This window comes from Solanum pennellii, chromosome 2 (assembly GCF_001406875.1).
Source record: "Solanum pennellii chromosome 2, SPENNV200".
In the NCBI taxonomy this organism is placed as follows: Eukaryota; Viridiplantae; Streptophyta; class Magnoliopsida; order Solanales; family Solanaceae; genus Solanum; species Solanum pennellii.
This window is the reverse complement of record NC_028638.1, coordinates 44431599-44453967: the sequence shown is the minus strand read 5'-3', so window position 1 is coordinate 44453967 and position 22369 is coordinate 44431599. Positions and strand designations below refer to the sequence as shown.

The 22369-nt window shown below is 28.7% G+C and overlaps 3 protein-coding genes across 6 annotated transcripts; 1 reads left to right on the top strand and 2 right to left on the bottom strand.

Moving 5' to 3' along the window:
• Window positions 1-93: 93 nt before the first annotated feature.
• LOC107009537 (floral homeotic protein AGAMOUS) lies at window positions 94-5939 on the top strand. Of its 4 annotated transcripts, none has more exons than XM_015208880.2 (9): window positions 97-440; window positions 597-834; window positions 4032-4113; window positions 4580-4641; window positions 4730-4829; window positions 5015-5056; window positions 5172-5216; window positions 5385-5575; window positions 5675-5939. In XM_015208880.2, exons 2-9 carry the CDS (start codon window positions 605-607, stop codon window positions 5676-5678), a joined length of 756 nt encoding a protein of 251 aa, XP_015064366.1. In that variant the 5' UTR covers window positions 97-440; window positions 597-604; the 3' UTR covers window positions 5679-5939. The 4 variants fall into 4 exon arrangements, with proteins under 4 accessions (XP_027770165.1, XP_027770166.1, XP_015064366.1 ...); XM_015208881.2 differs by having other exon boundaries at window positions 99-440; window positions 5175-5216; XM_027914364.1 differs by lacking the exon at window positions 5675-5939 and having other exon boundaries at window positions 94-440; window positions 5385-5579.
• A 658-nt stretch (window positions 5940-6597) lies between these two features.
• Window positions 6598-9013, bottom strand: LOC107008787 (GDSL esterase/lipase At1g29670-like). The gene is made up of 5 exons (XM_015207957.2): window positions 8510-9013; window positions 7879-8003; window positions 7534-7779; window positions 7224-7470; window positions 6598-7040 (listed from the first exon to the last, which is right to left on the bottom strand). The coding sequence occupies exons 1-5, from the start codon at window positions 8763-8765 to the stop codon at window positions 6817-6819; spliced, it is 1098 nt and encodes a 365-aa protein (XP_015063443.1). The 5' UTR covers window positions 8766-9013; the 3' UTR covers window positions 6598-6816.
• Window positions 9014-12964: 3951 nt separating this feature from the next.
• Window positions 12965-15936, bottom strand: LOC107008786 (GDSL esterase/lipase At1g29670-like). The gene is made up of 5 exons (XM_015207956.2): window positions 15603-15936; window positions 14954-15078; window positions 13797-14042; window positions 13463-13709; window positions 12965-13392 (listed from the first exon to the last, which is right to left on the bottom strand). The coding sequence occupies exons 1-5, from the start codon at window positions 15856-15858 to the stop codon at window positions 13124-13126; spliced, it is 1143 nt and encodes a 380-aa protein (XP_015063442.1). The 5' UTR covers window positions 15859-15936; the 3' UTR covers window positions 12965-13123.
• Between the last annotated feature and the right edge of the window lie 6433 nt (window positions 15937-22369).

Sequence of the window (22369 nt, the reverse complement as noted above, 5' to 3'; positions counted from 1 at the left end):
CCACCCCCACCCCATCCCTCACCCAAAATTCTCTTATGAATAAAAAAAACAAAATGTTTACAACTTAATGACCTAAATTAGAAACTTAAACAAGAGATGAAGAAAAATGAAAAATGGCCTAGAAATGAGTGATCATCCATCTCTCATTAGATAATTCCCAATTTAACCATCCTTCTATATAGTACTTATTCAAAACAAGATAACATAGGAATAAACAGACAATGAAAAATCTTAGTTTAGATAATTAGTAGTAGTAACATAACATAACATAGTTGTTATATATATAATAAAATAAAAGTAAACACTCTTTTACTGTATAAATACCTATCCCTTAGTCCAAAGTCTCTTCCATTTTCTGCATCTACAAAATCCTCTTCATATATTATATACTAATTTGCAACCAAAAAACTTAAAAATCTTCTCTTTCCTTTCCTTACAAGGTTAGTCATCAATTTTAAAACCATTTCTTGGATTAATATAACTAAATATCATATGGGGTTAGGGATTTTAATCCAAATTCTTCTTCTTTTTGTCTATGTAGAACAAAAAGTTCAAATCTTGATCAATTTTTTTTTTGTTTTGTTTTTGTGATGTAGGTGAAGTAATGGACTTCCAAAGTGATCTAACAAGAGAGATCTCACCACAAAGGAAACTAGGAAGGGGGAAAATTGAGATCAAACGGATCGAAAACACGACGAATCGACAAGTAACATTCTGCAAGAGGCGCAATGGTTTGCTTAAAAAGGCTTATGAATTGTCTGTGCTCTGTGATGCTGAGGTTGCTTTGGTTGTCTTCTCAAACAGAGGCAGACTCTATGAGTATGCCAACAACAGGTAAATTAATTAAGTTCCTAATCTTTTATAATTAAGTAATTAATACCTCTACTATAGTACTTTTTTTTTTTAAAAAAAAATTATTTATATTTGAAGGTGAAGAAGGGTGTTTCTTGTTTTTTATGTTATTTGTCTTTCTTAAAAGAGAATTTTTGATTTAGTTTTGGAAAGTTTGAATCTTTTATACATCTTATGATGATACATAAATGTTTAGGGAGATCTAAACTTAACTACTATAGTTGTGAAGTTTTTTTATTTAAATACTTTTGAGCAAAGATTGACTTTCCTTTCTTTTTTGTGTTAATATTTTTGTTACAATTTTGGTCTATTTGAGGGTAGTAGTCTTTTTTTTTTTTTTATGATCCCATTTTGTTGATAGACATGTAACATGTATAGATCTGTTTGTTGTAAGAAAATAAGTGGAAATTTTGAGAAAGTACTCTCATCAGAACTCTTAGATCAGCATATACTTTCTTCCTCCATGCTCATAAAAAAAAAAAAAATTCTTCACACACACAAAATGAAGGGAAAAAAAGGTGTCAAATTTTAATTGGCTATGACATAAAAATTCATTAATTCTTGTTTTGTGATAAGATTAATATGACATGTATCCAATCAAAAACAAGATTAGGGTTTTGTACTTCATTCACTACTAATAATATCAGTGAAAGAAGTACTCTTTTTTGTCATGAGTCAAACTTGCCCTAATTAGGGTTTTTTAAACTTATTTTTTGCTAGAAATATTGTTACTATTTTTTTTTTGCTTCTTAATTTATATTTGCCTTTCTTATAATCAAAATATCAGATATGGTAGAAAAATTAACCAATCAGAGTTTAAAAAGATTTCAATAATAGACAAAAGTTGACATTCTTCTTCACTTGCTATTTGTTGAAATGTTTTACACCATTTAGGTAATGGGGTCATCAACACTCTACCTTTTTATTTTTTTTACAAAAAATTGTTACATGTGAGAGTGGTTGGTATAAGTTTTTTTTTTAATTCTCAGTTACAAGAATCTTTGGTCACGTCATACAAGATTTTACACTTGTTGACAAATTTGATGAGAAAAGACACATTATAGTAAATTAAAGGAATGGTATTAATTTCCTTCTTTGATTTCTCCTTTAATTTCCAACTCTAATGGTGAAAACTCACAAACACAAAATTAATTATTTTTGGTTTGAGATATCTCAGTTTAATGCTTTCACAAAGGTTCTGTAGATGTTTGAACTTAAACAGCAAAGAAACAGAAGTTGTAAGAAAAGAGAAATTGTAAACCAATCAAATATTTTTTACTCAAACTAGGGTACACTTATTAGCTATGTTATATCAAATACACCAAGAGGATCTTATTCATAGATATATTTACGTAACTTTTTTTTTTCAAAAACAAAAAAGTTACTGTTTCAATTTATTTGTCGTCCTTTTCTTTTAGTTTTTTCTTTTTTTTTGTAAACTTTTTATTATTTTCTGACAACTTTTTAATTTCAATTTTTCACGTACGTCACCACTAGGCACTACTAGAAAACATGGACTTTATGGGTAATCTTCATCTAATTGACGTTAAAAAGCTTCTAGTTGATTGATTCTTCTTACAAACCGTCGTTTATCTGAAGCTAAATGAAATTAATTGTTCGTAGCTAATTTCTTGTTTTCTAATACTGTATGTGTTTGAAAATTACAAGATTAAATAATATTATTGGTATATTTGATATTATTTTAACTTAAGACCACACGACTTAATTAATTTTTTTTAGAAAATGGTATATCAAGTTAAAATCAGATAAACAAATAAAAATGAGTGAAACAGTAATAGGGGACAGAGCTAGATGGAGGTTTTTGGTTTCAGACCAACTGAGTAGCTTCTCTGTATACCATATATTTGTACTAGAAAATTGAATACATAACTTGTGTATCCCTAATAAAACGGATTGATAACTCAATGGTAAAAAAAAGAGAATGAAATTTAGAATCCGAAACTCCTAATATTAATTCCGCGTCTGTCCTCTTGATAGTAAATGTATGATAAGGATGAGAGATAGGGTGAGGGTACAAGTTTTAATTGTGAACCAATGAGAGAATTCTTCTGAAAATAAGAGACAGACAAGACTCTATCAAACTATTCACTTTATCTTACAATAAGGATTGAAACAAAACCCTAGGTGGGTAAAAAGCTATAGTTGATGGGTATTACCCAAGGAATAAACTGTAATTATGACGTGGCATTAATCTGAACCGTTGAAAGACTGGACCAATCATGTTGTGGGAAATTGTGCCAGGTTGGCAGAGAGCAGCCAATCAGTAGCTCGGGGAAATTAAGGTAGTATAGCAGAGTCATTCCCTCAATATTTGGTTTTTATATTTATTTTGTTGCAGTCTTAGGTCTAAAAATTGATATACTAGAAAATATTGTATCAATGTCATGTTTGAGTGGACACATTGAGTTTCTGACTCAAACCAACACTTTTTTTTTAAAATAAAAATCAAGTTTGCGTGTTGGCATAAATTAGCATGAAATAAATAATAAAGTATTTGGATTTTCTTTACCTTTTAAACAAAAGGGGAGTTTTTTTTTTTTACAAAAATAATTATTATTATTTTCAAGGTGAAGTAAATTGGACTATCATGATTAATTATTTCCCAAAGAGAAGTAAATATGACATATGTTCTATAAAAAAAAAATTTAGTAGGTTTACCATCGATCGATGTTTGGTATCTATTTTGAGGGCAGATATATTTGAGTGCCCTTTGGGAGGAAAAACACTTTTTTAACGAAGATAGACTCAATATACAAGATTGATCAAAATTGAAACTTTTGATTAAGAATGATTCAGTTTTTTAAAATTATATGTAATTTTCTTTCTTAATCTAAATAATTCAAAACGAGTAACTAACATCCTTATTTCTTAGTACGTAGTTAGTTGCATAGAAAAATCCATATTTTCTTGTCTTTCATGTGAGGGACTTTTATGTGTCCTCACTTAAATTTTGATTTTGATTTGATTGCCATGAAAGATTTAGTGATCTTATATATGGTCTATGGACTCTTAATTATGACCATCTAATTTTATAGTCATATAGAGTAGTAATTTGTATATAATATATATATATATATTTGTATGTGATTTTGTCTGTCAATAGACTAGTTTTTTAATGATTGAAAAGAAGCTATCAATCTAACATATTGATGGTGTAGTGTGAAAGCAACAATCGAGAGGTACAAGAAAGCATGCTCAGATTCCTCAAACACTGGTTCAGTATCCGAGGCCAATGCTCAGGTATATATAATTTCATACACTGGAAATATTCTTCTTTTTTTTTCCTTAATGGAATTACACTGGATATATCGTTGAAATATTCTTCTTTCTTCTGTTGTAATAACGGACCAATACTATTATGGGCAACTACTATAAAACTTAGAAAAGAAGTCATTAATTAGTACTCTCTTCGTCTTCATTTATGGGGTTTAATTGGAGTTTCGAGTTTTAAACTTTAAACTTTGACAATGAATTCCGACATACATTAGGGATGCATAGGTTTTCAAGTCTTGTGGGCGGAGTTTGAGGGGGTAAAGAGGGTTCATCTGAATCCCTTTTGCCAAAAGTAACATTAACACCTTAGTGTTTTTGTCATTATATTGCACATATATACATATATAGGTGTTCTATTTAACAATATGTGGCATGCATTACAAGTTAGCTCTTATGGTAACTGTAAACAAAAATGTTGTTCAATGAATCCCAGTATTACCAGCAAGAAGCCTCCAAACTGCGCGCACAAATTGGAAATCTGATGAACCAAAACAGGTGAAGTTTTTTAATCTTTACCTTTTAACAATTCCATGTGTTTTTTTACTATATTGTTTTCAGTTTAACCTTAACTGCATTGGTTCAGGAACATGATGGGTGAAGCTCTTGCTGGAATGAAACTCAAAGAACTGAAGAATCTGGAACAAAGAATTGAAAAAGGGATTAGCAAAATCCGATCCAAAAAGGTATTTAAATTAGTAACATTACTGTCAATTTTTCTAACAACTATTTAGTACGATGATGGTATGAAATGAGATTAAATGAAATAATTCATATAGCAAACCCTAACTTATTTGGGACTGAGACGTTGCTATTGTTTTGATGAAAATTACAATTTCTAGTTTCTTAACATTTGACGCTCAAATTACAGAATGAGCTGTTGTTTGCTGAAATTGAGTATATGCAGAAGAGGGTAAGTCATAGTACAATCTTTCATATACTTTAGTTTTCATTTAAAGTTAATCGATCCATTTTTCGGTCATAATGTTTTCTATTTCATGTCAAATTTGTAACTTAATGGACACCAGCAGGAAGTTGATTTACACAACAACAATCAGTACCTGAGAGCAAAGGTCTATTTGTTTCTCTATCTAGTACTATTGTAGTTGACTTTAAGTGCATCTGAAATGCCCATAGTCGTCTATTTACATTCTTGCACTCAATAATCAATCAATTCGTTTAAGTACGAATTTAATACGCAGAAACTCATTGGTTTTGTTTTTGTGAGTAAATTTCAACAGATTGCTGAAACTGAGAGAGCTCAGCATCAGCATCAGCATCAGCAGATGAACTTGATGCCAGGGAGTTCATCAAGCTATCATGAGCTTGTGCCTCCACCTCAGCAATTCGATTCTCGAAACTATCTACAAGTTAATGGATTGCAAACCAACAACCATTACCCTAGACAAGACCAACCCCCTATTCAACTAGTGTGAGTTTTCCTCTTCTTTTTTTTTTTTTATATAAACATCGTGCTAAGTCAAACTAGGACATAAAATGAAGCGGTATTTTTTTCTTATTTGTTGAACAGCTAATGTGCTTTGAGAGATTGTCTTCTTTCTGATGTGATCTACATATAATCCACAAAAGAAGACTACTATTAAGCTTGAAGATTAATGGAACTTAAGTATGTATACCATATTATTAATTACTTGTTGCATGAGCTAAGACTCTTGAATATTGTATGTTAATTAAGTGGACATGTATTTTTTTTGCTTGGTGTACTTCCTTTTCTGGCAGTGAACTATGAAGAATTAAGCTTGTTATATTAAGTTCATAACTGTTTTTCTGTCCAACTATGTTGCTCTTTTTCTTTTGTGCTAATTTGGATCACTTCACTTTCTCAAAATTTTTGCATTCAGCTTCATATTATACAAAGTATTCTTACCTTACAACAGACAAATATTCCTTCGGGGCGGAGCCACATTATTAGGTATGAGTTCTCATGAATAACAGTTATTTTTGTTTTCACACCCCGTGTTTGGTACCCTACCCAAAGATTTTTTGATAGTCAAGCTTGAATCCGAGATCTCTGTTTAAGGAAATGACAGTTCATACATTGCTTTTGGTTAGACATGTATGTGTATTAGGAAATCTATTTAGTTGAAAATTCACCAATTGATATTCCTATAGCAAAAAATCCATATTAGTTGAGTGTTAATTTCATATATTTGTGGTGAACGTGTCTCCATTAAAATATCATTTTCATCATTAAAATCCATCAAAGGACCCAAATTGGTTGATAAATTCTTTAGTCTTTCATCATGAATTCATATTCTTTATGAGAATCAGCTATATGTAAGTCCTCTTGAATAAGTTTTTGAGATATACTCTAAGCCCACAAAGATGTGGGCTTTAATACTGTAACATAAATGGGCTTATTACACAATTTTGAACTGCACATTTGAAACTACACATGTATAGAACTCACAAGTTATGTGCAAAGCAATGAAGTTAAGATCTAATTAAGAATTTTGACTGATATTTGAAAGATCAATTACATCAAACAAGATGAGGATAAGTTATACATGCCTAATCCCGGGATTAGTTTTGATAGTGATAAAAACTCAGAATATGGGAATGTAGTGTTACTTTTATCCCACGTTGAGGGTGGAATGACTTATCTCCGGATAACTTGAACCCTAACTAAACAAGCCCTAAAGTCTATATTATTTAGAGCTGAGCCAACTGACTAATGTCAAAAAGATAGACATGAGTGGATTGAAGAGCAGTGTAAGCTCTTTCAGCAGTGACCTTATTTGGAGCTTCTGAGGGGTGAAAACCATCCCAAAAATAATGTGCTGCTCTATCACTGCATGCACCTCCTCCATGTTTGCACAGCCCTTCACCTATAGTGCCCGATATTTCGCAGCATGGCTCACGTAGTTTTGTTATACCTGCAACCAAAATTTAGCTAAATATGAGGGCACGATGATTATATTCACCACGAATAACGTTCTATATACAAGTGTACGACGAGAGTCAAATCTAAGAAGACATGATCTAAGAGTCAGAGTCGTTCTAAATCAACTAACTCTAGATCCTTAATTCAACTCTGGTTGTGAAATGTTTTAACATACCGATAGATGAAGGATCTGGTACTTCAATGCTTGATGAATTTATGTGGATGAACTTTGCGTTGGGCAAATTACTGTTGAGATCATCGATCATAGGTTTAAGCTTGTCTGAGAATTTTCGAACTGCACTATCTATAGAGTTGATGCACACAGAGTCCCCTGTCCCATACATATCGAGTTCTGATGGAACACAGCCTATGCCTCCTAGACCGAAAACAACAACTTTTCTTGCTCCGTAAAGGTACAAAGTCTGTGGAGTAAAGTTAGTAATATGTAAACAAGAAAACTAAATTAATATAAACTCCATTTGTACCTTTAATTGTTCTAAGTATTGCTGAATTAGGATTGAAGCAAACTGTTCTGGATTGTACATATGGCTCGACGAGTACAATTGAGGCATCAAGTAGTTATTGATATAATCATTGTTCCCCATTTGAACAATGTATATACATTTGCTCAGATACTCCATAGTTAAGGTCTTGTTTCCAAGTAGAGTAGACATGTGGGAAATTGTCTCGTTGTGATTATGCAATTGCCTATTTAAGCTGATTCTATCTCCCTGAACAATGAGAAACAGTAGAAGACATTTTATTGTCGTAAATCTAAATACAAAAGAATGTTCGTCCTAGACGAGGGACATGATGAATTATACTATTACCATATGAATTGCTGTTTCCTCAAGAATTCCAGCTGCACCAGATGCATAGTTCACTCCCTTAAACATATCCACACCCTTCACAATAGCGAATGGCTCAATATACTTATCGAAACCCAACAGTTCAGCTGCAATTATAAGAAAACATTCAGTTAGGATCAACCAAATTATAAGTAGAAGTTTAGAAATACTCAATTAAAGTATGCTATTTGTAAATCACTAAAGAGTTGCTTAAAGTTAAAGCATTACTATGCAAATACTAACAGAATAAGAAAAACAAAGTTCCACCAGTGATATTTCACATGAATTTGTTTCATCCCCATCTTTCAACACACGTACGTCCTCTTCGCCCATCCTAAGTAGCCCCCCATATTCACTACGAGACATCCTCTACCTCCACGACAAAAGTCTCACATCACTGGTTAATGAGATAGGCGAACTCGTTATAAGGCTTGGGGAATCCTCCTCCCTTTGAGCTAACTTTTGGGATGTGAGTTAGGACTAAGACCTAATTTCACATTGTATCGGAGCAGGATCCGTCTCACCTGATATTAGGACTCCAAAATCAAAAATGTCCACGCAGCAAATGCTAAGCTAAGGGACCACATTAGAAAAAGAATAAGTTAGGACAAACCAAGGAAATCTGCTACATTCCGACCATTGGTGAATCTACCAGTAGGACCATCAGGAAAATCAATTCCATAAGGTGGATAATTAGCCTTTGCAGTAGTGAGCAGATTATTGTTATTTCCATTATCAAATAAAGAATCACCAAAAACGAACAAACAGGGCACCTGCTGTTCACCTTTTACAAACAATGGTTTTAAATTCATACAAATTAACAACGCAATCATCCTCACAAACCATACAATGAAGCTAATATTAGCCATTAAAGGAAAAGAATAGTTCAAATCAAAAAACTTGAGAATTTTTAAGTGAAAAAGAAATTCCCTTAAACCAAAAAGTTCTGATGCAATTTTTTTTTAGTAGCTGGATGTGGGCCTCAGGCATAACCAGCATGTGGAAAATGAAACATTTTTAGTGGGGCATTTGGCCTTGAAATGCCTTTACTTTTTTCTTTACGAAGTTAAATTTCAAAAAGTAAAATATTTGGTAAGTAGGTAAAAAGATATTTTCTCAAAATTATGCAAATAGAATCGAGAGGGGGAGTGAGGGTTTGGAGGTGGGATAAATACTATAACCAATTAAATACGTGTAAATTATTTTCTTATACAGAGCGAAACTCTAAAATAATCAATTTATAAACCTAGAAGATAGCAAGAGGAAGTCGAAGGTTCTTACCGTATAATCACCGACGACGATGTATAGCCGGAGATCCTCATCTTGCCGGCGGACACGAACGTCACAATCGCCGGTTGATATCATAAATCCTAAAAGAGAAATGATAGGATAGGGAACTGTTATTCTACTTTTATTTTTAGACAATAATAATGTAGGTCCACATGTAATAACTTTATTATAAAACATGCTTAAATACGACAATTAAAGTAAAAAAAATAAATTATATTTTGAAGTAGTTTACTGAAAAACATAATTTTAAGAGAAATTTCTTTTTATTTTTTCAAAAACTTAAATTTGTGGACTCAAAAATATAAGAATTGGGTCACCTAACTTATGAGTGTAAAAAAAAAAAAAAAGATTCCAGACAATCAAATTTTCACCAACTAGTCCCCAAATAATTTTTGCCGTTAAGAACGAGGTAAAAAACAAGTAATTTTGAAATTAATTTTATAATAAATTTATTTTATATTTTATTGAGATAAAATTATAATATAACTTGTTTCGGTATTATTAATTATTTTAAGATCATTATATTATTATTATTCCATGTTAAGAGTGAAATAATAATTTGGAATAGTTGATTTTAGGATAAATTAGTTTGAAATTAATTTTATAAAAAAAATTATTTTATATTTCATTGAGATAAAATTATAATATAAATTAAGATAAAATTAAAATATAAATTGTTTCGGTAGTATTAATTATTTTAAGATTATAACATTATTTTTATTCCATGTTAAGAGTGAAATAATAATTTGGAAGTTGATTTTAGGATAATTAGTTTGAAAATAGCTCTATTTCCTAATCAAACGAACGCTTCATATTAGGTGGACTAAGCTCATTAAGAAAGTGGACAATTGAATTTTTTTTGAATTGTAAAATTGATTGCTTCACAGGTAGTGAATATTTACTTGGTCCAATCACAATTGTCCACTATTAATTTGACATGTTTCTTAAGAAACTATAAATAAAAGGATAATTTTACTATTATCGCCATTTGAATATAATAAAAAATAATATATTAAAAAATATAATAAAAAGTTATTATAATTAATGATAAGGATAAATTAGAAATTAAATATAAAATTATTCATTAATTTCATAAAGTAAACAAATATAATTTGTTTATCGAATATCTCTAAAGGACCAATAAATAAGTATTATTGAATATATCAAAATAGTATACTAGTGAATAACTATCATCGAATAGATGGAGTAGTAATGAAGACTGGTTTGGACTTGTAAAATTGTTCTTGTAACTTGTATACAAGATTTTTTCCTCTAGACACCTGTTTAATTTATAGATTTTTTATATTATTTTTTTCATCATTTATTTTTTTTTAAAAAAAAGTCGTATATTTCACTTTGTAACGCGTAACAAATCAAACCTCACAAAGCATGAATTACATTCGAATATAAAATAAGTAAAAATATTTAGGTGCTCTTATATCTAAAAAGAAATATATGAGTAATTGTAAATTCGTTTGTAGTTGGATATATGTAAATTGTAATAGCAGTATTTTGATAATTTTAAAGTAACTTACTGAATTAAATATCAATGTTTTAGAAAAACTTAATTAAACATCATCTTGTAAATTAACATAATAAATAAAAAAAAATTATTAAAATTTATAGCTGATACCACATGGCACATATATTATTAACAAATTCATTGCAAACACCTAAAATATGCGCTTTGGCAGGCAAAATTTTAAAATCCAATAAAAGAAAAAAAGACTAAAAACACCTCATTTTTTTTTCTCTATAAAATAATTATACAAAACTAGCATATATAATTAAAAAAGCATAACTGCAAAAATATAGGAGATGGAGAAATCTTAATTGTTGTTAAATATATATTTTTAGTGGTAATTAATAATTTTTTTTATGTCCCTTACGTCTTTGGCGATATTGGATCCAATGACATTTAATTAATGTCGATAAATACTTTAATACTTTTTATTAATATATTTATTTATTACCGCTAAAAGTTGTTTTTATCGAAGTGCTATACTTTCAAATTATTATGTATCATACACTACTTAAGAGTTTTCTACAAGATACTTAGGTACATGTATTTTTGCTATCAAATAGATAAAATTGAGAGAGAAGCGAGCGAGATTCGTATGTATAGCAGATACATGCGAATCACACTAGATACAGTACTAGATACATATATCTGGAGTTATTGGCGTGTATCTGGGATACCAAGATATATGGGAGAGCAGCAATCGAGATGGAAGAGAGGCGAGCATGATTTTCTATCTATCCTAGATACATGTGGATCCACTTGGATACAATGTACCTATAATAAATTAAACCTAAATATGCCCTTATATTTCTGATATACATGAATCTGAAGGCACTAAAATTGATAAGATACATAATATTATCAACTAAAATGTATTTAAGTAATTAGCTCATAAAATAGTGGGATTTATGTAACTTCTCCCAAAATTAGATACCAGTTCATTTAGAGGACTATTCGTGTGCAAAAATTACTTCCAATATTCCTATATATTGCTTGATAGAACATGATTTTTCTATCTTTACTTCACGTATAATACAAGCTCATGGACCTAAATATTATTTTATTGGACTATTATATTCTTGAAAATATGGGAAATATAAGCTCAAGCCTAACATAACATGGCAAATATAGAAACTACGACAAAAGTATTCAAGAAAATTTTACAATTTTCTAAAGGTGATGTCTCTAGTGTAACGTCAGTTTGAGTTGATTTCAATTTAATAATTTTCTTAATTAATATAAAACCAAACTAATTAAATATTACTCCCTCCGTAGTTCCGTCTCATTTTATGTGAGGTAGTTTGATTCAGCACGAAGTTTAAAAAGAAAAGAAATTTTAAAATTTGTGGTACAAATGAATGATAGAAAATTTGTGTGATTGTAAATAATTTCATTAAAGATAAAATAGACATTTTTACAATCACATTGTTGTTTCATATAAAATATATCATTATTTTTTAAACAAATTAAAAAATAAAGTAAGACACTTAAACTGAGACAGAGGAAGTATGAATTTTTCTTTATTCAACACTGCACAAAATTAAATCAAAACACGAACACATGGTAAAGAGACCTAATCTTAAATGGTTTTGGGTTGGATTTGATGTCTTGAGACCCAATCTTAATACTACTACAAAAATAATTTTTAGCGGCATTAAATGTTGACACTATTTAAGAGTGCTAAAGTCTTTACCAGCATTATATTAGTTAAGTGTCATTAGAATCAATTTCGCTAAAGGCTTTAGAGACATATACAAAGAGTGACAATTGCCGCTAAAATACATATTTAACGACAATTAAGAATTAAATACCGCTAATAATTATTTTTGTCATAGTATAAATGACTTTTGGTTGGATTTGATGTCTAATTGGTCTCCATTTATTACTCATAATAATTGCATTAAAAGTAACTTGTACTAATTAATGTACTTAAAAGATAATAATTACCGCACTATAACAAAAACAACTTTTAGCGGCATTAGATATTGACATTAATAAAGAGTGCTAAAACATTTACCGGCATTAGTTAAGTGTCATTAGAACCAATATCGTTAAAGACTTTAGGAACATATACAAAGAGTGATAATTACCGCTAAACATAAATATTTAGCGACAATTAAGAATTAATTGCCGCTAATTATCATTTTTATTATAGTGACGTTACTAACAAACACGCACGAGAAACTTTTGACTCTTCTTCAAGCTAAAGCTAATGTATCAAAATTGCAAAAGACTTGAATTATGCACCAGTAGAAATCAACTCAAAGATAGACTTTCATGTCTTGAATAATATCACATATAATAGACACAAAATAGTTGTTTATTTAATGCTTGACAAAGCTACACATAATTTATTTAATGTTTGACAAAGCTACACATAATAAAAGTTAATAAGTTCGATCGAACACGCAAGCTCTACATTAGCTCCGCCCCTGATTGTCCTATCTTATTTAGAGCCAATGTACTAGCTGCCAAGTGGCTAATATCAAACGGATAGGCATCAGTTGGTAAAAGAGCAGTGTAAGCTCTAACAGCAGTGACCTTATTTGGAATTTCTGTTGGGTGAAAACCATCCCAAAAATAATGTGATGCCCTGTCACTGCATGCACCCCCTCCTTTAAGACATTGCCCTTTAGCTATAACGCTCGAAATTTCACAGCATGGCTCAACTAGATTTGTTAAACCTACGATCAAATAATAACGTATAAATTAAAAATAGTATAGTTCAAATTTGCATGTTTAATAAACGTATACCAATTTGTGCTGGATCTCCGATTGCAATGCTTGTTACATTGATGTAGATGAAATTCGTGTTGGGTAAATTATTGTTGAAATCATCGATCATTGGTTTAAACTTGTCCGCGAATTTTTGAACTGCACTATTTATTGAATCGACACATATTGTGTCTTTTGTTCCATACATAGCTAATTCTGCTGGAATACAACCTAAGCTACCTACACCGAAAACAGCGACTTTTCTTGCTCCGTAACGATACAATGTCTAGAATGAAAAACGTTAGTTATAACGAGTGTATATATACATATTTAAAAAAAAAAGATAAATAAGAAGTGATTTATTGATTTTTACCTTCAATTGTTTTGAATATTGTTGCATTAGGATAGTGGCAAATTTTTCTGGATTGTATAAATGACTTGATGGGTAAAATTGAGGCATCAAGTAGTTATTGATGTAGTCATTGTTGCCCATTCCAACAATGTATATACATTTGCTTAGATAATCCATAGTTAAGGTTTTATTTCCAAGTAGAATAGACATGTGGGAAATTGTCACCTTGTGATTTCTCAATTGCCTGTTCAAGCTGATTCTATCTCCCTAAAAAAAAATATTAAAAACAGGAAAAATGAAATGAGTCCTTTTAATGTTTTTCTTGTCAAGTTCTCACGAGGCACTTATTATTATCAGGCAAAAAAAAGGTTTCATCAATTTCTGTTTAAATAGTTTTATGTTTTTTTAATAAGGGATCTTTAGTTTTACACATAATTGATTTGAAATATTATTTTCTTTTATTTAATTTGCGAGTGATAATAAGAAATCATTTCCATCGGAGAAATGGTCATTTAGACTTTAGTTCTTTTTAATTTGTTTGATAAATAGTATTGTTTTAAGTGGATAATTTTTTGCCTAGTCTATCGGAAAGAATTAATGTTTGGTGACTATTTTGCCAAACTATCTATAGTATAGAGTGTTTGGCGACGTAAAGACCAAAATTAATTTTTTATGATGTGTTTATTTGTGGATTTGACGTGAAAATAAAGAAGTTTAGATTTTCAGGTTGATGTCACAATTTAAATAAATAAATAAACTAGTCGAACCTTTTTTCTAAGTTAAATTTGTGGTCGAAGCCCTACCATTTGCACAACAACAAAAAAATCCAAACTTTTACTTCGAAAATATATCTATTTTTTCCTAACTTCAACGTCAAACGTTCTTCGAAAACTCAAACGAGAATGAAATTTAGAATATTGTTAGATCACGTTTGACAAAAAAAATAATATATGCCTGGAGCCCTGAATTTGACATGTGCATAGTCTTATCACCCTACACGTTTAAGCAGAGGTCTTAGATTGAGCCCTGTGAAGTAACTCATGATAGGAAGCGACACCTTTTCCCTTTAATGGTCCTATATGTAGATCGAATCTGAACTAATTGACTTAGAAAATTCTAAATATAATTATCTCAAATATTTGTATAGTATGCATGAAAAATATGTGGTGGTATTTTACCAAATGTATTCCTGACTCGTCACGAATTCCAGCTGCACCAGAGGCATAATTTACACCTCTAAATATATCCACACCCTTCACTGTGGCAAATGGCTCAATAAACTTATCAAAACCCAATAATTCAGCTGCAAATACAGTAAATAAAAATATATTCAGTATGATATATATCTCCACCACATTATAAACAATATTAATAACTATTAAATGGAAGTAGGTTATATTTGTACCATTACTCAAATATTGTTAATTATTCACTATGAAAATAATGTCAAACATGTTTAGATATTCAATAAAACTATGTCTTACGTACCATACTACCACAAATCAGATTGAAGGGTGATATAATTTAAATCGTCTATTTTCATGCGTACGTACAATATTATATATTCATAGTAATTAGCAGTGGCAGAGCCAGAGCCATAATTTTCAAGAGTTCAAAATCTAAAGAAATAGACATCTAGCTACCACATATATATACCTAATTAAAAATTATTTTAACCGATAAACAATATAATTTTCCGCCGAAGAAACCCCTAACTATAAGGTGACTCCATTACTGATAATTAGCACCAATTATATTATATTACTAATAAATAATAAAAGAAGCATAAAATTAAATAATAAAAGGAGGAGGATAAGAAGTTAGAACCAAGAAAATCTGCTGAGTTTTTTCCATTGGTGAATCTACCAGTAGGGCCATCAGGAAAATCAATTCCATAAGGTGAATAATTAGCCTTTGCAGTAGTGATGAGATTATTGTTATTTCCATTATCAAATAAAGAATCACCAAAAATAAACAAACAAGGCACTTGTGGTTCACCCTTTACCATTACTAAAAATGGCCTAAAATTGATCACAAATATAGTGGTTAACAACACAAACCATATTTTCATTCCACTCCCCATTAGAAGAAAGATAAGAATAAATTAAGAAGTAGCTAAAGTTAGAAGGAGAAGAATGATAAAAATCAAAAAACTATTGGAGCTATATATAGGGAAAATAAGAGTGGATATAAATCATTTCATTTTACCACAAATTAAATTTTAAAAAATGTAGGATGCACCATACCAAATTATGGTGGGCCACAAAATGAACTAATAATCCAAGTTTGACTTAATGAAAATTGGTTTTTAGTAAGTTGATGTGTGGGAGGGTAGGGGACATAACCAAAAGGGAGATATATTGTCATCTTTCTCTTTTTTGGCCAGACATTTAAATTTTAATTAAAACCAACGTCCCTTCATGTAAATATCAAGAAAGTGTAAATCAAAAACAAAATATGCAAGAATTGATTTAAAAAAAAAAAAGAACAATTGATTTTGATTTCAATGTTTGAACTGATTACTGATTGGTATTTGGCAAAAGCTCAAAATCTCAACTACTTCACGTTTTATTAGTTTCTTCTTGTAATTTAATTGTTTATTATTGATTGCTTTATTTGATTTGAATATATCTTGGACTTTGTATTAGACCATGTGCTTTGATTTTTTTTTCTTTTCTTTTGAATCGAGGGTACATCTATATATTTAGAACCTAGGGCTCAACTTGCTATTATGACACATTTACATCATTGGGTCATGTCTCAATTTCCTTATTTTCTTTTTTTTAGCCAAGGGCCTATTTAATACTTTAAAGATTTAATTAAATTTGGATTAGCGCATAACAAGGACTAAACTGTTCTTTCCCTGAACCCCGACTAGACAAGTAACTTTATTAGTTGCTTCCTCCGTTTCACAAAGAATAACCTAGTTTGATTTGACACAAAATTTAAGAAAATAAAGAAAATTTTTGAATTTTATGGTCCTAAATTAAAGTTATGGCAAATGTATAAAATCGTTCTTTAATTTTGTGACCTTGAACAATGCCACGTGGAAAGCTGAAATTAAAAGATTATCAAAAAAGAAAAAGGTCATTCTTTTTTAAACACATTAAAAACGAAAGGAGGTTATTTTTTTTTAAACAGAGGGAGTATATTTTATAACTTTTGCGTTTATTCTTGGTGATATATGACTCAACATTAGGGGTGTACATGGTATGGTACAATATTATATTTGAAACTTTTGATATCATAACATTATACCATTACGATACTAATTAGTTAATTCGGTATGGTTTGTATATTGATATTCGATTTTGGTATGCTACGGTATGGTAATCGGTAACCATAATTTGTTTAACTTTGACTAACATATACTCGTATAGTAGAGCATTGTACATGTAGAAATATATATGCAAAATAAAGTACAAACATTTCATTTTGTTAATCAATTACAAGTCAAATACATCAAATTAGAGTAGTCAAAGTATCAACTTCTAAACATTTAGTTTTTATACTGATATTATGTTGCATATATATATATATATATATATATATTCGTATGACATTCTGTATTTTGATATATTATTTCTAAATATCAAATACATATTGTACGAATACCAAAAAATATATATACCATATATCATAAACCAAAATCACGATATTAAAAATTTTGATACGATATGATAATTTCTGATATTTACCAGATCATGTCCACCCCTACTCAACATATGTCACAAGGGCTGATCTTTTTTACTATCTGTATTTATTTTTACGAATTGCTTTGATGTATTTGTTTTTTAGTTGAGTGTTAGTTGAAAATAGTTTTTCTATCACCAAAAATGTTAGAGTTAGGAAACACCATTATCCCCTAATCTCCTTTATAAAATTATGCTAAGTATATTATTATTGTTATTTTTAGTCCTCGAGATATATGACTCAACATAAATATTTAATGTTCAATTAAGCAAAATGTTTGGCTTTGCTCTTCATTTGTAGGAATTGTGTTATATTTGACTATTTATATATTACTACTATAGGTTAAAACAGTTTCCTACTCCATCCTCATTAATGCCTTTATGGTAAACCTTTGAAACCCTTTGCAGCTAGAGAAGGGGGACTATCTATTTGTTTATATTGGTAATGAAATATCTGAGTAGACGACTGTATTTCTGATTGATCCGGGTGAAATCATAAGTTAAAATTTCTAATTTATTATTTTTAATCTATAAATAAAAATTTATATATTTATATGAACATATTCTATAACTTATAACTTTAGATTTATTTTTGTTATTTTAACTTAAACGTGAATGTTTAAAAGTTTTTCCTTTTATTTTGACATAAAATCATTTAAAATAGGGAAAAGGGTCTGATATACCCCTCAACTTTGTCATTTAAAGCTGATATACCCCTTGTTATGAAAGTGACTCATATATACCTCTACTTGTAAACAAATGACTCACATATACCCTTTTCCTCTAACGGAAATGGAAAAAAAATAATTTAAATTTAAATTTTTATTATTTTTTTCTAAAAAATATAATCTCATATGAGTAAATTTAATCCTCGTCAAACATATTTTTTTTGACATTTTTTTTATTTCAATGACTAATTTATAATTATTATTTTGATAATCAAATTTATTTATGTTTCACTAATATTCTTGTAAAACTTATTGTAGATGACCAAATTTTTTCTTCGAATACGAAATTAAATTACAATACACACAAAAAAATAGTTTAAATTTTTTTTCTTTAAACTAAGAAATGAAAGAAAAAACAAAATAAGAATAAGAAACTCAAATAATTATAATAAAAGAAGTCAAAAAATAATTTATGTATGAAAGAAATAAAATATACCTTGAACTTTGATAGAAGAATCATATATACCCCTAAATAATTTTTTTTTAAAAATTAGAAGTAATAAATTTAAATTTAAAACTAATTTTTTAACTTCCGTTAAATGAAGGGTATATGTGAGCCATTTTGTAACGATAGGTGTATATGTGAGCCGTTTGTATAACGGTAAGGGCATATATGAGCCACTTTTATAACGAGGGTATATCAGCTTCATATGACAAAATTGAAAGGTATATCAGATCATTTTTCCTTTAAAATAAGTCAATTCAAACCGGGTCTAAAACTTTTGTGAAATAACCTCTTAAGCCGAAGTCACAATCATCTTTTTATATGTGGGCCGTGATTTGATATTTGAACAATCTTGATGGACCTGATATCTAATGGGGAACGCATTTCTCGTGTGTGAAATCTGTATTATTGGAGTTTTACTATAACATTATTTCCAATCAAAGCCATACGATGACAAATCTCCTTGGCACAAACAATTAAAAGTTGTCATAATACGGACCGATTAATCACATGCTAGGAAAATAATAAATATGAGTCAAAATTATATTTGCACTATTCGAAATAAGTTCATATGTCAGCTTCAGTAGTAAAAATACCGTATTAAGGTATTTGGTTTAAAACATAGACGGTACGGGTAATTTTAATTAAAAAATAAACAAAGGATAAATATGATATATTTCAAATAGTTTAAGTATATCTTTGATCGTATTAAAATATTTAAAGTGTTATCAGAAAATAGTACTGCCATCTATTATCTTAAGGGGTCTTTTGGTAGGGTGCATTAGAATAAATAGTCCATGGATTATGTAAGATATTATTTAGTAACATGTTTGGTAGGTATTTGCGTCTAGGTTTAACTAATCCATATATTAGTTATACCTCCAACATGGTATTATAGGATGTATTACTAATACCTTTCATTTGGAGGTATTAGTAATACATAGGATATAATATCATGGGATAAGCTATGTAAAGACAAAAACATCCTCAAATCATTTAATTATTTTGTATATTTTCTTGATTTTATGATTATAGTTGTACTAGTAAGTTTATTTAAATAAGCTAGCTTACAAATTATTGAGTGAGAGTTGTTTGTTACTAATAAATCCAATACAAATCAATACAACTTTGAAATGTGAGTTGTATATTTGTATATGAAGTTTGTGATCTAAATTGGATGTGTGTATATATATATATATATTTGCTTGGTTTCTAATTATTTGTATTTTAAACAATTTAAAAGATTACATACATATTAAAACTAAAACTTGCAATTTAATGTGTACATATAGATGGTTTATTCAATTTTACCGTTGTTGACCGTCTTTTCGATTTTAAAAGTAGATGATTTATCTTTTTTTTAATTGAAAAATGACCCTTTGTGAGTGATCAGTTTATTAAGATGACAATTATTTATCCTCAAATAATTCAAATGAAAAATATAACAAACAAGACAACTAAATTGTTCTTCCGATAGCTAGTTAGAAGGTTATAAAAAATAATATTGTCCGACAATTATCTACCTTGATTCAATTACATAATAATTCAAGGGTATAATTGGAAAGAAACTTTTTGTAGAGCTATAATCCAAATACAAGATGAGATGGAAAAAAATAAACCAAACACTTGATAAAAATAAAAGCAACATTACTAATCTCTGCACTACTTATCTCTGCCTTACTAATCCCTGTATTACTAATTCATGCGTTATGAATCTTTGTACCAAACGACCCGTAAGTATATGTCATGTCCCAATATTAATTGTTCAAGTAAAACTAGAAATATTTTCAAGATTGGTGGGTTTTATTTGGATAAGTTTCTACTTTACACGATTATGTAGTGAGGACTTTAATCTATAATTATACTAAAAATAATTTGTCCAGTTGGTCTTCAACAAAAACGTACTAGTATAATTATACTCTACAAGTAAAAGTGAGTCTAATTAAGTGTGCAAATTAAAAGACATGTATAAATTAATTTTGGAAGTTATCATGATTATTACTCATTTCCTTTTATATTAGTTAATATTTTTTTAAACATATTAAGAAATCATTAATAAAGAGATAATTTTACCAATTCATCCCTTTAAAAAAAATTTGAAAACTTTATAAGTAAACGTGTTACTTTAAAAAATAATGAATTACAATGATAATATAAAAAAAAATTAATTAATATTCTATTGATTTAATAAGATAAACGACTAATAATCATAATAAATTTTTTTTAATAAGATGAATAATAACTAATATAAGAAAGATGAAGTAGTACTTTGAAAATAGACATCAAACTTAGTTGCTACTATAACTGCAGCATTATTATGTGTACTTTTTGGCACTTATTGCAACTTGGTAATGTAGTGAGTTAAATCAAGTAGCGATTTAAGCATATTAGTGGATTTAAAGTAAAAATTTAATGGATTTTAAATTTAAATTGTTAATAACTTTTATAAAATTGATTTCTTAAAGTTTTCAACTGATAATATAATTATTTTTATTTTAAATTATTTTTCATGAAATATAGTACATTAAATATGTCAAAATTCTTCTAATAATTCCTTCATATTTCATAAAATGTTTACTTTTTCTACAGATAGTATTCAATATTTGTTAAAAAATAATAACTAATAATCAATTACTATTAAAAATGAAGCCCTTTACATTTGAGGGCATAAGACACAAGTCTTTTTTTAATACTGTCGAGTCATCCCTGGTTAAAATAAATGAGGCATAACAAGTATCGAGACTTGTCATTTTGAGGAAATTTTTTATCATGCATGAGATACGCTAACTTATATTTGTATGAGATATTATTTGATTTATAAGTGCATATTGTTAGGATCCATCTACTAGTATCTTTAAGTCCCCGCCACATCTTTTTTATTTATTTTGGCTTTATGCCTCATTGAATATATTTCTTGTTTCTACTTTTTTGTAATAAATATTTTTCTATTCTTAGTTTATATTTTTTTTTCAATATTTTTTCTGATTATTATATAGATTTTAAGTTTATTCTGTTTATATTTTTTTCTATTTGTTATTTCTATTTTACGTAGTAAATAATTTTTAATGATTATTATATAGATTTTTAGTTTATTCTGTAAATATTTTTTTGTCTATTCGTTGTTATTTATTTATATGATATAGCAAATTGTTTGCATTTTATTTTCGGTTTATAAAATTAAGATATAAGTAATTTGTTTTAGTCCTAACAATTTTTTTTTTGAAAAGGAATAAATAAAATTTGTAAAGTCAAAATTATATTTTTTTTATAGTTTCTTAAGAAACGTGTAAAGAAAATAGATAAACAAAATATTTATTAAATTTTACCTAGCTTGAATTTTAAGAATAAAAAATACAATATAAATTGATGAAAAGAATATATATTTACGTAGGCATTTATGAATTTTTCATTTTTGAATTTCACGAAAATAGTATCAAAACTTATAATTGTTTTCAAGAGTATTTAATGATTTGTGTTATTGGAAACATGAAATCATTGAGAGAAGAATAAAGGAATAATACATAAATACACTTTTTAACTTAATTTTTTTTTACATTTATGCCCTCCAAGTTTGAGTATGCACAAATAAACACTTAAACTTGTATAAAGTTGAACAAATAGACGCATGTGTCCTACGTGTCACAATACATGTAGGACACAAATTTTCATGTAGGATGTTTGTGTCTATTTCTTCAATTTTATACAAATTTAACTGTTTACTTGTGCACA